The sequence below is a fragment of the Uloborus diversus genome, chromosome 5, assembly GCF_026930045.1.
Source record: "Uloborus diversus isolate 005 chromosome 5, Udiv.v.3.1, whole genome shotgun sequence".
Classification (NCBI taxonomy): domain Eukaryota; kingdom Metazoa; phylum Arthropoda; class Arachnida; order Araneae; family Uloboridae; genus Uloborus; species Uloborus diversus.
The window spans coordinates 133,940,542-133,957,351 of NC_072735.1; the positions used below are offsets into that span (position 1 = coordinate 133,940,542).

General features: G+C 35.6%; 1 protein-coding gene across 1 annotated transcript in view; it reads left to right on the top strand.

Annotated features, from left to right (window-relative positions):
- The window catches only part of LOC129223151 (uncharacterized), a 48,924-nt gene that overhangs the window by 23,800 nt on the left and 8,314 nt on the right, over positions 1 to 16,810 (top strand). The window contains 9 exon segments of the mRNA XM_054857719.1: positions 1,241 to 1,505; positions 3,052 to 3,356; positions 4,239 to 4,687; positions 5,773 to 6,032; positions 7,586 to 7,734; positions 9,064 to 9,172; positions 10,079 to 10,167; positions 11,783 to 12,010; positions 12,830 to 12,986. Coding sequence (XP_054713694.1) covers positions 1,241 to 1,505; positions 3,052 to 3,356; positions 4,239 to 4,687; positions 5,773 to 6,032; positions 7,586 to 7,734; positions 9,064 to 9,172; positions 10,079 to 10,167; positions 11,783 to 12,010; positions 12,830 to 12,986 — 2,011 coding nt within the window.

Genomic DNA, 16,810 nt, shown 5'->3' on the forward strand with positions numbered 1-16,810 from the left:
TTGTGTTAGCCGTGATTTGTTTCATGGATTTGTTCTAATGATCTGTTATTTGTCCAGTAAAGCAGGAGTGCAGCCCTTAAAAGAGGATGTGTGATCATTAGAACGTTGTTCTTTAAGACAGTCAGATCCCCGGTTTTTCACTGTAAATGTTGTCCCCTTCATGAGAATTATAATTCTTATTATGCTTTAAAATTATTTTAGAGTGTGGACACGTCAACAACAACAACGCATGCATAGCTGTAGTTTTTTTTCTTTTTTTCCTTTTTTGATTATCCAAGATTGTTTTGTTGTAGTACTAGTTGAGTGATTATTTATTTAAGCTAAAATAACTATTTTATAATTGACTATTGCATGTATTTGATCAGCATATTTATCGCTCCACAGGAACAAATATTCAAAATTCAGATTACAATGCGCAGAACGGATCAATGGCGGACGACAGAGGCTCCCGTCCTCAAAGGTTGGATGCACCAGAGCAGCAGTCTCGCCACAGACAAAAACAATCACCACAGAAGCACAATCACAAGAAGACGTCTGTTTCGCATCAAGACGCAGAAGTTCACCACAATAAGAAGGGAGAATCTTCTCCTCAGAAAAATCGACCAGAAAATTCAAACGACAAAGAAAACTGCGAAAAGGAATCAACTGGAAAAGACGTAATTTTGCTTCTTCTTTCAATTTTATCTATTCTTCTATCTATTTCATTTAAAAACTCTTTTTTCTTTCTTACTTTTATTACTTTACCATAGTTAATGCTGTCATACGAAAAAAACAAAAAAATAACGGTTTTTCATGGTCACTGAAAGAAAACGCTGCACCGCACTGCTTTGTATAACGGACGCTTTTATATAAAATAACATTAAAAAGTGACTAATATAATCACTGCAATATTCGTGCTCCATATCGCATGAAAATTACAGAATATTTTAGTTTAACTGAAATATTTTTAAAGCAAATGATTTGTGATTTTCTTTCCTCCTAAAGTAGGAAAACTCATTCGAAATTATATCAGAAGTTTTATAACGCTTTAAATATTTCATTTATTAAAGAAATTCAACTTTAGAAACGGTTTTTTGGATGTCAACATTTAGGCCTCTTTATCCAAATGTCAAATGTTATAATCAGTTGCTTACCGTATCTACTCTGCCTCTGAATTCAACAGAGTCCTCGTGATAAGTTCAAGATTCATGTTTTATGGATAACTAAACAGCAATGCAAAAAGTGCTTCTTATTTTTGTAGACCTCAAAACGTAAGAAATCCAAACCTCGCCCACCACCGTTGGATTACGTAGGAGACCAACAAGATGCCATTCCCTACGGAGACGACGCAGATCGTGTTCTTGCTGGAGTGTCGCCTCAAACTCAGCGCAAGTGGATGTGGACCAAAGTCAAAGATGTCCTCAAAGGCAAAAAAGAAGACGATGGTGGTCTCCTTTCCATGTCTGCACCATCAAGTCCAGGTTCACCAGCAGCTTGTCTTGCTTTTGATTTTGATGAAGAAAAAGGTAAACTATAAATATAAAAAAATAATATTGGCACCAATCTTTTTTTCGTTTTCCCCCAAAGGTAGATTCATCATCCGGATTAAAATCATTCGGATTACAGAACATATTATGCTTTTCGCATGTCCTGTTCCAAACATAAGCAAAAACGTAGATAAAATGTATCATAAGTGGTGCAGAAGAGAGAGAGAAATGATTTGCAATAAATTGAGAGTTAGTAGAGAATCCAAACATATTACAGCAGAATTTAAATAATACAGAGGAGTTGATTTTATATACAGTACATGTATTTCATCTCTATGTCGTTCAAAATACTTGGTTTCCAATTAAAGGGGCTCTATTGTAAACATAAATAACTCTTATAAGGAAGAAACGTCTTCATGAATAATTCATTCTTTGTAACGAGAAAGTTTCGACATGTTTAACGCTTTGGTTTGTAGTTGAGATAAAAACAGCTTTGCCAGTAATGCAGACCTACGTTTTACATTGAACGATGTTCGGAGAGGCACAAATTATTTGATCAGTTTCCTCTACGTTGAATTCATGCTCGTGATGCTCAATGTACGAAACAACATGATTGAAAAATTACTAAAAGTCTAAAAGCTGAATCGCTTGAATTTATAATCTAACTATACAGTAGCATCATCATTTGTATAGACTTTCAGCAACATGGACAATTTTTTTGTTCATTTAGTGTTCCTTAACAAAGTGATTTTATTATATAAACTTTAATATCTTTTCCTGTCACTTCATCTAACAATTTAAGCCTTTCCATTCCAACACGGATGATGCACAAATTATTTGATCACTTTCCTCTATACTGAATTCATGCTCGTGATACTCAATGTATGAAGCAGCATGATTGGAAAATGACTAAAAGCCTAAAAGCTGAAAAATTTGAATTTATAATCTAACCTAACATGTGCATTAACATCATCATTTGTATAAGCTTTCAGCAACATGGACAAATTTTTTGTTCATTTAGTGTTCCTTAACAAAATGATTTTATTAAACTTTAGTTTCTTTTCCTCTGTCACTTCATCTAGCAATTTAAACCTTTCCTCTCCAAACACGGTATGGTTCATATATCATTGTGAATACTGCTTTAGCACTTAATATAGTTGGTGAAATGTCAGCACCTTTACTACGTGCTTCTAAAACATTTACATTAATACTTTCTGCTGTTTCATAGACACATATTTTCGATCATTTTTACAAAAAAAAAATGCATCAACACTGAAAAAATGCCATGTTTTACCTTTATTGCTTCCTTCCACTTTATTAGCTAACAAAATTATAGGGGTTAAGAAACAAACTCATGCTTGTTTCAAAGCTTAGTCATCTTCTCATAACATTTTCATCATTAAACATTTCAATATGTATCCCAACTGAAATTGTGTATAAATGCATAATATATATAAGTCGTTGTTTATTTTGTTTTAAGCAGTTCAGTAATTTGAATTAGTTGCTCTCTTTTACAATTTGGAGCAGAAATATTTCATATTAATTTCATATAAACAATTGTAAAGAAAGACAAAAATATTTTTAGCTAAAACAGAAGAAGTGGTTCAAAATGATTACGCTCCCAACCATCCTGCTATGTTGCCCTGTACACCATCAGCCACTGTATCGGACTTGTTGCGAGAACTACAGCAAAATCTCAGTGAGGATTTCAACAAAAAGCTGGAGGAATGGCAACGTTGCAGGGCAGAAGCCATCAACAAAGGAGTGACTCTCAACCCAGAAGTAGAACGAAAAGATTCGTTCGGTAGGATAAGGAAAATTAGCAAAACAGATAAGAAAATGCCCACGGCGGAGAAAATGTCCAAAAGTACCTACCACATTCCAAAAAAGGTCTGTTTTTTTTTCTCTTCAATTATTAATTGTCATCCCTGTTATGAGTTCTACTACTTTGCCGTTTCATGTTTATGTTACATTTTTAAACCGAAATTGAATTCTTCAATAACATTTTTAGAGACTTTTTTTTTAGCCGTTGATAATCTTGAATTATTTTTGATGAAATTCTTAACATTGCAAATTTTAGGTTTCCTGTCTTTACAAAGGCTATACTTTCAATAAAATATTCCTGCAATAAACTCAGTTTGCTGTTTAAATTGATTTTTTTTTTTTTTTTTTTTTTGATATCCATCTAAAGACTAAAATGTAAAACATGCAATTTGCTTTCATTCTGAACTCATCGATATTAATTCGAATTTTAGGTTCTCAAATATGTAGCCAAAGTTATTTAATTGAACTAAGTTACGAGACTTAACCAGTACCGGAGTTGATATGGAACACGTGGAATCGCTGTTCCTAAAAATATTTCATTAGTTATGTTAAAAGTTTCATCACATTTTAGTATTCCATTTATCTCAATTATGCAGTACCTCAGTTAGCATTCGCAACGTCTCGGTCGTTAGCTCTGCAGCATTATCTCAGTCATGCAGCATGCTACTAAATTAAAAACAGATCTTGACGAGCACAATTTCTTCGCTCATTACAATTTAATTGCGAAACTTATCAAGGTATATTAATCATCAATAAAATCAACATATTGCAACTCTCCGACCAGCAGTTAAATCACAAGGAGATGCTAAAATATCAAAACATGCTACCAATATTGAGCAAAATAACTAAGATGATTCTTTATGATCTTACTGTTATAAGTGACAAAATCAAAATATACTACTCCACAAACGGTGCTTTTACTCTAATAGAAGTAATTACTATTTTCAGGACCTGAGCTGGCTTGAAAAGGAGCAGCAAAAAGTTGATCGAGAAATCATCCGCCTTACAAAAGAAAAGGAAAAGTTTGAAAAACGAGCTTCCCGCCTGAAGCAACTCAGAGAATCAATGACGGATGGGGATGGCCAGAAGAAAGACGTTCTTGTCAAGACGTCGGCAGGAGAATTTCGCTTTGAAGGAATCTCGGATGCCTTCACCAAGAAACTGTACGAGTGGGAGACGAAGAAGGGTGTGAACCCGGAATTATCCACCATTGCCCTCTTGGATGAATCATTGAAACCTCCCATAGAAACTGCTGTCTCAACTTCTTCTGTTGGTTCCAATTCAATCAGACCGTCCCCAGAACCAGCTAAAAATTGTTACCAAGTTTCCAGAGCAAGCTCGGAACCAGATTTGTCATTCACTTTGAAGGAAAATAACTCTAACAATCAAGCAATTAGGTAATAACGATCTTGTTTACAATTTATACGAGATTTGTAACTTAGCAGTGGCAACTATTTGTTTACATCATCAAATACAGTGGCCGCCGCGTATATGAATCACGTTTGTTCTAAACAGTTTTGATTTCATAAAGCGGCTGATTCAATAAAGCGGCTAATTTAATGAAGCTGGATTTTGTTTTGTTTTTGACAACTTAATTCATTAACGCGATTGATTCAATAAACCACTGATTCAATTAAACGGCGTCCACTGTAAATGCCATCATTTTTTACAGCCCTTCAATATATATCCTCATCAGCAATCTGCATGGGGTCTCGTCGATTTCCCAAAATTTAACTATCAGTTAATGATGGCATATGTGCTGCATTTTTGAGAACTGCAAATATCTTAATGATGTCTAGAAATCAAAACAGTTTACGTAGTTGGTTAAAAAGCCCTTTAAATATGATAAGGCAAAAATGTTTTTATTTTCATATTGTAAGAGTTTTTATGAAGCTTTTAAATGTTCTTGTTGCTAGTCCTTTGTTAACAAAACTAAACCAAGTCTATGGATCCAGGTAGCCATAGATGAGGAAAACAATGCAGCTTCCGTGTTCAATGAGGAATAGAGCACCAAGAGATGAAAGTCTGACTGAACTCCTGAAGAATTCTTTACGGGATAGTGTTGTTAACCCTATATCCAATCCTATTTTAATCGCCACTAACAACGTGCATTGGGATACGTGATTACCATTAGCCCTTGGTTACCACATAGTCATCTTTAGGGGTCCCGGTCACCACACATGGAAGGTTTTTTTTTTTTTTTTTTTTTTTCAAAAAGCTCGTAGTGAGATTTATTTCAGTTTAATTTATAGATATTAAAGCATAGTGTGCAATGACTAACTTTTGAGAAAAGTTGTTCAACACAAACTATTAATCAAGAAATATGATATCCACCACAATTACTTTTTTTTTTTTTTTTTCGGTGCTTCAATTTTCTCTCAGTTATACTTTCACTGTCTCAATTAAAGCTCTTTCACCATCTGTAAGCATTAACTTCATGGGACATTTCTCGTTCTCTCATAAATCACACTTTGTTTTCTAGATCAAAATCTGGAGATACGCTACTATCTGGAGACAAAGAAAGTGCAAATGCTTTAGCAGAAGACAACTGCAATTCTAAGCAAAATTCGCGAGATACCATTCCTCATGCAGATGACAACTATTACTCTCTTTTGGAGGAGAATATGTACTTGCTGGATCAATTGAAAGAAAAGGAAGAGATGTGCTTCAACCTGCAAAACGATTTGGACAGATTGGATGACAGAACGGAGAAAAATAACCGGACGCATCAAGAAGAAATGGGTGAGAATCAAAGATGGGCTTTCATTATATGTCTCGGGATTTTGTTTATTAAAAAGATACATTTGCTAATTGTCTTACCGATAAAACAATATTTTCACTGAAAAATAACCTTTCAGCAGAGCAATCTAGAATGCAGGTTTCTTTCACGAACATGCTGTGACTATACAGGGTGACAAGAAATAACTTAGACACACATAATACACCATAACTTTAATGTTAATGAAAATATTATAACCAAATTTAATATAAATAAGAAGACACACATAAGTATTTTACAACATAACTTCAAAAATAGGGAAATTTTACGACCAAACCTCAAAATAAATATGAACACATTATTTCGTCCAATATATTTACAAATTTTCAAAGTGGCTATCTTTAGAATTAATACAGAGCTTTAAACGTGTCACAAAATTTTCGGCTCTGGGTCCCAACTCTCTTACTGATATTTTATCCTATACCTTGCATAAGGATTTCTTTAGGGATGCCCAATTTTTAGGAAGTTTAGCACACAACCTTGTCTCCAGGACCTTCTTGCACTGTTAAACTGCGTCAACGACCCCAATCTAATGGTTTAGGGCGGGATATGTGCTAGTTAAAAAATATCACTTGTTTCTGGCGAAAATGGGATAAAATTAGTCAAGAAACATATCACAAACGAATTTTGGAAGATGTTGTCTTACCTTGGTCATAAAAGGTCTTTGGAAACAAAAGATGGACCTACCAACAGGATTCCACACCTACACTTAGAACTAAAAGCAATCAAAATTGGTACAAGACACATTTTCCGGACTTCATTGGAGCTTAAGAACTGCCACCGTATTCCCCAGATTTAAACCAAAGAAATATTCTGTTTGATCCATCGCGGAGAACAAGGGTGTGTGTTAAACCTCATAAAACTTTGGCATCCTAAAAGAAATCCTTATGCAAGGCATAAGATAAAATATCAGTAAGTGAGTTGCGGTCCAGAGACAAAAATTTTGTGACACGTTTAAAGCTCGGTATTAATCCTAAAGGTAGTCACTTTGAAAATTTGTAAATATATTAGACGAAATAATGTGTTCATATTTATTTTCAAGTTTGGTCGTAATATGTTCACTATCTTTGAAGTTACGTTGTAAAATACTTATGTGTGTCCAAGTTATTTCTTGTCACCCTGTATAAAACAAATTGCGTTGAGAAGAAGCAAACAAAATTTAAAAAATCGTCCCTTATCTAGCGCTGGATGTAATTTCTCTCTTTATTTCATATATCTCTTGGGCCTATGTCTTGTACTACCTGTATAATTGTATCAAGACATAAATAAAACGGCTCTAATTTTGTTTTAGAAAGCATCAGCGATTTTTTACAATTTTTATGGGACTGATTTTGGGTTAAAGGAGTAGGAATAGGAGTAGGAGTCGAAGACTAAAATTTCCCTAAACGGAGCCGGAGTCAGTCATTTTCCTTCCGACTGCAGAAAACCCTCATTTAAAAGCAGTCGTTTAAAAACATTTATGATTGGAAAAGCATAAAATCAAAGCTTCAAAATATTTTCCTTAAATCTTTTCTAGAGAAATACAGACAGAAGCTCTGGGAAATCCACATGTCTCGTCCAAGAGACTTGCAAGGATCTCTTCACTTAATTTCAGAGCTCAAGTCAAGGATAGAGGAACTGCAAAAGTGCAGTGACGAGCTAAAATCGGATCGAGAAAGATTAGAGGTAAATATTTTTGTCCATGCCGCATTCTGAGCTTTAAAAATATCATTAATAACTAGGCTTTAACCCATCAACTTTAATAGATTGAATTGCTGAAAATGACTTCAGCATGTGTTGCTCCATCTGTTCCAACATTAAGTCTAAATAAGCTACTTTATTATATTTTAAAGTCGCCTTTATGAAGTACACAAGGTAGAGAAGAGGAGAGGCAAAAGTATTTGCCATTAAAAGCAGTACTCTCATTCAGGGTAATTTTCAGTCATGCCAGTATTAACTTAGTTCCTCTTCAAATGTTTCAGTATATTTCACTCCTCGAAAAAGTTATGAAACAAGTTTTCTGCTCTGTATTTTATGCATACACTGACAGACTCTCACACACATACACGCAAATACCATTGGCAATATTGTTTTACCTTAATCGACAGATAATTTCATCAATCAATAATTCTAAAGTAATTGTTAGGAAGATGCTGTCTGACCACGGATTGTATGGCAAGGCAACAATCCACAGCAACGGTTTACAGGCGGAAAAGGACGCATCTATTAGTTTGTAGTGATCTCAGCGCTTGAAGATGTATGTTATGAAGATGTAGGCATATTAGAGGCATTCTCATTCAAGTAAGCGGAACAAGCGCATCAAATTCTTGCTTTTCCCCCTCATTCAGATAGACTCGTTTTAAGTGGACGTTTGCCAATTCCGTACAATCCGTGGTTGGACTGCAACTTGAAGTTGTTAAAAGTCCTACATTGTACTATTTCATACAATAGGGAAAATGACAATAGTTGGGGAAAATTTAAACTTGCAGAATTGTGAACGCTACGCAGATCCTTATAGCAGCATTGAAGTGCTGATAGGCTAGGTTTGTTCCAACTATAGTTATAATTACCCAGCCAGTAATAGGCAGGCTTGTCTTGTATTGTCAATATCAAGTTTGTAATCGATATTCCAGGAGCACAACCAATAAGTTCTCAAAATTAATAGCATCTTTCAAGAACATTCCCACAACGAAATGTTTAGCATTCTTGGAATTGGAGTCTATAAAATGGGACGTGGCTTAAGAGAGTGCAAATTTTGAATTTTGAAACTAATTTGCTACTGATTTAAGGATGACAGGAGGGAATGCTTAATGAGTAAATGCTGGTAATTGATAGCATATCACACTAAAATCTCTACAAAATGTTCAAACACAATCACAAAATCATAAATATTGATAATGAGTACAAAAGTACTCAATTTTTGCTACTAATTTGGGATGGAGGAAATATATATTTTCTGAAACTTTTTTTTCGCATAAAGAAATACAACTATTTATTTTTTCCTTTCCATTTAAGGAGAGTTTCAGATACCATAGCAACCAACAGGCAAGATTGACTGATGATTTAATTCGCAAAGTTCGAGAGCTACAAGACTCGGGGATGCCTTCGAACTTTACTCGAGGCAGTAAGTACTGTAATATTTTTCAATACATTGAAGTTTATTCTCAAATTTCAAAATTCTGCACAGTTAAAAAATATTTCATTAAAAAGCTTATTGTTCTAACAAAACTGAATTTACTTTAAATGTGTAATTCATGTCAGACTATTTTTTTTTTCAAAATAGCAATAGCTATGAACATTGTGATAGAGATTTAGAGAGCATTAGGTTAAACATTTGTAGCATTAATGGATAAGTATTATATTTACTAATTTTTTTCTTTATATACTTGCATTAATAAGTTATTCCACAAATCGTTTCTGTTCTCTCAGTAATGCATATTATGATTCGCCTTTTTGGTTTGTTGTTTATATTCATTTTAGACTAATTTGTATAGAAAGGTGTTTTCGATTCTTGCTATTTAAACATGAAACATTTCAAAAGGAATTGTTGTAGTACGTAATATGCATTTTTTAAATTATTTTGATTTATAACGGTGAGCGTGAGGTTCTAGAAATTCTTCCTGTTTTATTGTTCTATTTTTATTATTTAATTATTTTAAAACATCCGAATGAGACATATTTGACTGTGAAAAAAATTTCAGTATAATCAACATTAATTGCGGAGATTTTAACAACAGAAAACTCAAAAATGTCAGGACTCAGTATAGCAACCCTAAGCTTCTAAGTTGTCGTCACTGTGATACAGAGTGCGTCTTTCAACTGCAGCCTAACATGGACATTTCGATGTCAATGATTTTGATATTAAATTTTCTTAGAATGCACCAAAAAATCTCTTTCACAACTAAATAAATTAATAAACCGTTTCAAGTGTCTTTCACTGAAACTTTTGTAATGTCTAAGCTATATAAATGATCCTTTATTTATATGTATATTTCTTATGCACTTAAAACCTAATCCAAACTTTCTTTAGATCATCGTAGAAAGTGGCGAAAATTCCTGAAATGTGACCCGGGTAGTATTTCCAGAATCCATGATTTGTCCACAACCCTTTTACAACAGGTATGTAAAATTTAAATTATAACTCTAAAAAATTGCGCACAGTTCACCTAATAAAAGTAATAACGCTGTTCTTGCAACACAGGGTTGCTTTTCATGGCAGCGTTCCTCTTGGAACCGCAGTTATTTATGGTAATCCACGCATTACACAACAAATCTTTATTCGGTAATTTTTGATTAAACCGTATGCATATGCATTCCCAACTATCCTATATGCATATCCAACTATTACGTAATTAAGTCTACTTCAAATTCAAAATAAATGCTAAAATACATTGGAAATACGAACGCTAAAATGATATGAAATTTTATTTTTTTTTTATTTTATTTATTTTTACTTCCTTTTACAAAAAAGGAAGTATTGTATTCGCGAAAAAATTTCGACTCAAAAATCGGCCTTAATTTCCAATTTGCTCACCCCCTAATGAATGTTGAGTTTTTTTGAGCAATCACGATTGCTTATTGCTTTCATTTGACTGTTTTTGGCGTCCTATCATTTTATTTTCCCACCGCCATCCTCCGCACCATCACCGTCGACCGGCTCCTCACGATGCTGTTCCTATAGCGAAAGTTGTCTCCAGGTTGCATCCATATCCTACACACACGCGCATACATACACAACTACACACACATACACACACACAAACACATACACAAACATACACCTACACACATACACCTACACACATACACCTACACACATACGCCTACACACATACACCAACACACACATACACACACAAACACATACAGACACCTATACATATACACAACTACCCACACATTCATGCCTGCACACAGATACAAACACAAATGCCTACACACACATACATATACCCCTACACACAAACACACACGCCTACATACACACACTCGCGATAGCGAAAAACATAATTTGAATTCAAGATGTCAAAATTCAAATTAAATGAAAGTATTCTTTTTTTTTTTTTTTTTTTTTTCGACCCTACCACACGTACATATGTACCTAAAAACGTATAGACGCCCGAAATATCCATTTTGAACTTTCCCGAGTTAATTACAACGAGTTTTCTCGTGACGTCTGTATGTACGTATGTATGTGCGTATGTGTGTATGTATGTCGCATAACTCAAGAACAGTATGTCCTAGAAAGTTGAAATTTGGTACGTAGACTCCTAGTGGGATCTAGTTGTGCGCCTCCTTTTTTGGTTGCATTCGGGTGTTTCTAAAGGGGTCTTTTGCACCTTTGGGGGGGGGGATTCATTGTTAATTTCGATTCAAACTCAAGTGGTGTTATACTTTGGCTAACACTTGGCGATATATCGCCAGTCTTTTGGTTACCAAGTTTTGTCGCCAACTTGGCGACAAATTTGGTAATTTTTTTTCTTAAATCTGGTTTCAATGTGGCCATTGTTGGTGATATTTAGAGAGTGAGAGAGAGAATCACATTAAAATTGCAATAATAGGGAAATAACATTAAATTGGTGTAAAAGGAAGTCATGTGATGCACACACAGCTCATTTCTTTTTAAGATATCGATATTGTTTATATTATGTCAATTATTATAGTACGGTAAATCCTGCGGATTACAGCGCGGCTACTATTTCATTTCAATCAAATGTTCCTCTAATTTTCCAAGGCACGTGATGTGGAACAAACTCTGATGGAGAGGACTCGTCAAGTTTGTCACCTAAGGTGGGAGTTACTTCATCGGGACATGTCCGCGGTGTTGCTGCAGGCGGCTCTACACCGCGTCACCAGTCAAGGTGAACCCGTCACCATTCTGCCTACCTGGGACAAACGAAGGACACGGTTCAAGAACCTCAAAGCCTGGTCAGTGGACACAACAACTCGGAGACCATCTCAGGTGAATGGAATTTATATTTTACTGTTGAAGTGCCGTGTGTTAGTAATGAACTTCTTTGATATTCTTTACCAGGGCTGCAAAGTCGGAGTAATGAAGTCAAAGTCGGACAGATTTTAGCGCGAAGAAGAAGTCAGAGTCTGACTTGGGAGTCCAAGGATTTGAGATTCCAAGAATCGGGGTCGATCATTTTTCCTCCGAGTCCGCAACTCTGTCAAGGCTGAGGAGTCAAAGTCAGAGTCGGACTGACTTTTAGGCAAAGGAGTCAGAGTAGGAATCATAGTCGAAGACATCAAAATTCTCGGTGTCTGATTGGACCATTGGGTCCCTGTTCTTGACAAAATGAATTTGTTTCTGGATCCTTGATTAGTACTGATTCGGTAATAAGTATCGATATTATTATCGCATTTCAATGCATTTGCAAATGATAGCATAATAATAACTGTAATTAATGGAAAGTAAAAGTACCATAATAATTCATGCAATAACAAGCATTTCCGAATCTTCTTTTAGCTCCTGATTGGTTGTTTATCGAAACGTGATTACCTGTTGGTGCTTCTACTAGTTGTGGTGCAATTATACTAAAAAACTTACTTAGTGTCCAGAAAGAATAACGCGATAATTTAAACCGCAATCAAGAATTATATTCCAAAATATCACCAAATGACATAAACAGTAGTTGGCACATTGCGCTTACAATCTTCCAAATGTCCTTTGAATAAGTAACAACCTGCACATTAACTGACAATAAGGAATCAAACTAGATCTTGAGTGATATGAGGATTATTGTTTCCTATATTTTATTTTTGGTTCCTATTTCAGGATTTAGTCACTGACGATTGGCTTCAAGAACGATTACGTCAACTGTCCATGACACCTTATAACGAGTGGACTAACATCGACTTTTCTCCGAATGATCTCATCACTACTGCGCATGATCTCAAAAGGGAAACTCTTCGTTTATCCATATCCCGTCCAGGTAAACTTCGTTACAGTTCTCTTTTTATGTTAAAGATCAAAAGCATGTTGAAGTTTTTCATCCAGTTGTTCTATTTGATTGCTGTTTACTTGATAAAAAGTAGTTCAAGTTTTTATGGCATGTAGGTTTTTTTTTTTTTTTTTTTTTTTTTTTTGTTTTGTTTTGAGCTATCTGACGCGCCTGGCGCTGCTTAAGCTGTTTCTAATAGTTCATCATCCGCTGCCGTTATGATGAAGTGTGATTATGTGACATATGTCCGAAACGCTCTTCAAAATAAATAAGGAGAAGTTTAGTTTAAAATATTCATTACAATAAAGACAACAGTCCTCGAAAAATCTCCATTAGATTAAGTATAGGATCTTTTAAAAATGATCATTTGAAATAAGATCAATATCTCCTAAGTAACGTCAACAATTTCTAAAAATCCCCATTAAAGTATAGTTTGCAGTCTATCTAAGGGTTATGTTCAAGATAAGGACAAAATAGTTCTTAAGTAAGAACAAGTCCCTAAAAATATTTATTTAAATAAGGAGGACAGGAAATGCAAGTTTTCTTAACAATCACAATATTAGTCCTTAAAATTCCCCAATAATACAATGACATAAGTCTCCAAAAATTCACAAATGAATATCTACATCAATCCCTAAAATCCCATTGGATAAAAGACAACAGTTCAGAAACATTGTCAAGAGTGTCTAAATAATCCTGATCAAAATAGGGACAAACAGTTCTTTAAAAACTTTATTGAGACATAGTCAATAATCCTTATAAACTAATACTAGAATATCCTTAGAAATTAAGGTAAAATAGCGCTTTTATGTGCAAAACAAATATTGGGTTGCTAAAAAAGAGACAGGAATCAAGAATAAATAATTAAAAATCGTGTGCTGCTGGAGAAGTCTCAAACTGTGTGCGAAAAACAATTATTAGAATTTATTTCATAACATACACATAAAATGGCATCAATACAATAATTATTACTCTTGCCTAATTAGCACGAAAAACCCCAAACACATTTTAGTTTATGCAGAAAATTAAAAGTGTTACGACAAAAAGTTTAAGCGTTGCAAATGTCCCCCCCCCCCCCTCTAATTTAGCAAAATTATGCAAAAGTTTTGCTTTAAAATGGAATACAAATAAGAATAAACTCGAATTTTGGGGGAAATGCTTCATTGTACATCGGGGAACGGTCCAAAGTACACTGTATACCAAAGTTTTGGTATTTGAATCTTTTCATCTGGCCAGCGAGTCACTGATATACAGGTTCCTGTTTAACCTGCAAGATCTTTATTTTCGCAACCCGTTAGTCCTAGATTCATACTTCCAATTGCAAGAAGGTTCAAAATCAGATGCAGAGTTAAGATATTGAAAGTTTGAAAATCCCCATTAAACGGAGGGGGGTGGGGATGGAAAAAAAAATTTAGTCAAAAAATTTAAAAAAAAATTACTTTTTCTCGGGCCCGAAGTCTCCTAACCACTTTTTAGGGAAATAATCTCCATTTATATAAATAAAACAAAGAACATGAGTTTATATATATGTGTATATATGTGTGTGTATGTATGTTCCCTATACAAATACACAGTTTACGTCGGATCTCGACCAAATTTGGCAAGGAGGGTACTTGGACACCTGAGAAGGAACGTAGGGGGTTTTTCGAACGCCAAAAAAGAACCGCACAGTTGGAATTTTAATTTTAGGACTCGAAAATGGCATTAAATGGCTCTTTCTACCCGAAACAATTATCCGATTTCTTTGATTTAGGTCCCATTTGAAAGCTTGCGAAAAACACCCAATGAGTTACTTCATTTCCTTCGAATTTCCAAAAAATGGTGTAAAATCATCGGGAAAATTTAAAAAGCATTGCTAAGCCTAATGGAACAGAAATTTTAAATCGGAAAATTATCGTTTGCGCGATCTCATTTTAAATTAGCGTCCAGAAAGAAGGTTGCCACTCTTTTTTCTCGGTTGTGACTAAATAAAATGTTGTTTTTGTTTTGAGGCAAAATTTTCTCCTTTTGATTATTATTTGGCGATTTATATTCTTTCAATTTTATATATATATATATATATATATATACACTCTAAGACAAAAAAAAAAGTTGCACCAGGAAGGTGTGGACCGATGTGAATGAAATTTGGAGGGATGGTTCTTCTGCCTAAGATATGCAAATGATTAAATTTCCAGGTTAGGGTTGCGCATGCAACGCGCGCAGGGTGGCCCTAAGCACAGCGCAAGACCAGCTATATAAGGGCGTCCAGTAGAGCAGCAATTGTAATTTAACTCAATCTGATTTGTTAGTTACGTCGTTTAACATTGGATTATGCCTCGAAATAAAGTTCGCAAGCAATTTACGCAACCAGGAGTGTTCGAAAGGGGTCGCATAATTGGCCTCCGAGAAGCTGGATGGTCATTTCGACGGATAGCACAGCACGTTGGTTACACTGATGTTACTGTTGCACGCATTTGGCGGCAGTGGACTCAACAAGGCACATATCAGCGTCAACCAGGCTCAGGGAGGCCGAGACAAACCGTACCGAGGGAGGACCGGAGGCTCGTAAGGCAAGCTCGTAAACGATCCAACCAGCACCAGTTGCAGACATCCAACGGGCTGTGGGACCCTTCCATCAATCAGCCAATAAGTGGTCGCACCATTTGCCGACGGCTGCACGACGTGGGACGGCGCTCACGTAGACCGTTACGACGACTGCCATTAACAGCATTGCATCGTCGGAAAAGATTGGAATGGTGCCGTACAAGACGGACATGGAGCGTCGAATGGTATCGCGTAGTCTTCACTGACGAGTCCCGCTTCTGTCTTGGTGGAGACGACAATAGAATCCGCGTGTGGAGGCAACGTGGTCAGCGCCAAGATTTACGGTTTATTGTACAGCGTCATACGTCCACGAGACCTGGTATCATGGTGTGGGGCGCAATTGCATATGATGCAAAATCACCTCTAGTGTTCATTAACGGTGCTTTGACCGGCCAACGTTACGTTCAAGAGATCCTGCAGCCAGTTGCTTTGCCATTCCTGAGCACCCGTGTTCGGCCGCTATTCCAACAAGACAACGCTCGACCCCATATTGCTGCCGTCTCTAGAGCTTGTCTTCAAGGCCTAGACAGCATGGAGTGGCCGGCATATTCACCAGACTTGTCCCCAATCGAGAATGTGTGGGATGCCATGGGACGAGATGTCAACACTCCAGGCGTACCTCGAAATCTGCCGGAACTCCGTAACAAAGTTAAAGCAGCATGGGATAGACTACCACAGGACTTCATTAAGAACCTGTACGATTCGTTACCAAGACGATTAGCATGTTGTATTCGGAATAATGGCGGCCATACCCCATACTGAATGTTACCCATTTTGTGTATGTTGTTCAATAAATTTTGCTTATATCGTTCTCATTTTCTAATCATTTACTCTTCCATATACACTTAGCATACCTACCAAATGTCATTGTATTCTAAGACTTCCTTCATGGTGCAACTTTTTTTTTGTCTTAGAGTGTATATATAATTGAAGCTTGATTGTTGAACATGCGTCACTTGACAAAACTTGTATTTTCGAGGTAGATTGTGCAAAGCCGGGCTACGCAGCTAGTTAAAAAATAATTCAAACACAAAAGTTTGACATTAGTACAACCAATATTCACCGAGATAAAAAGCGTAGCGTTCTATGATTTAAACCACTTACACTCCTCAAAATATCTTTTTTTTAGGGGGGGGCTAACAATGGTTTAAAATTATATGTGTCCATAGAGAGTTTTTTTTTTTTTTTTTTCAAATTGTACGAGCTTTTGTAGTTTGCTTTTGCGTATC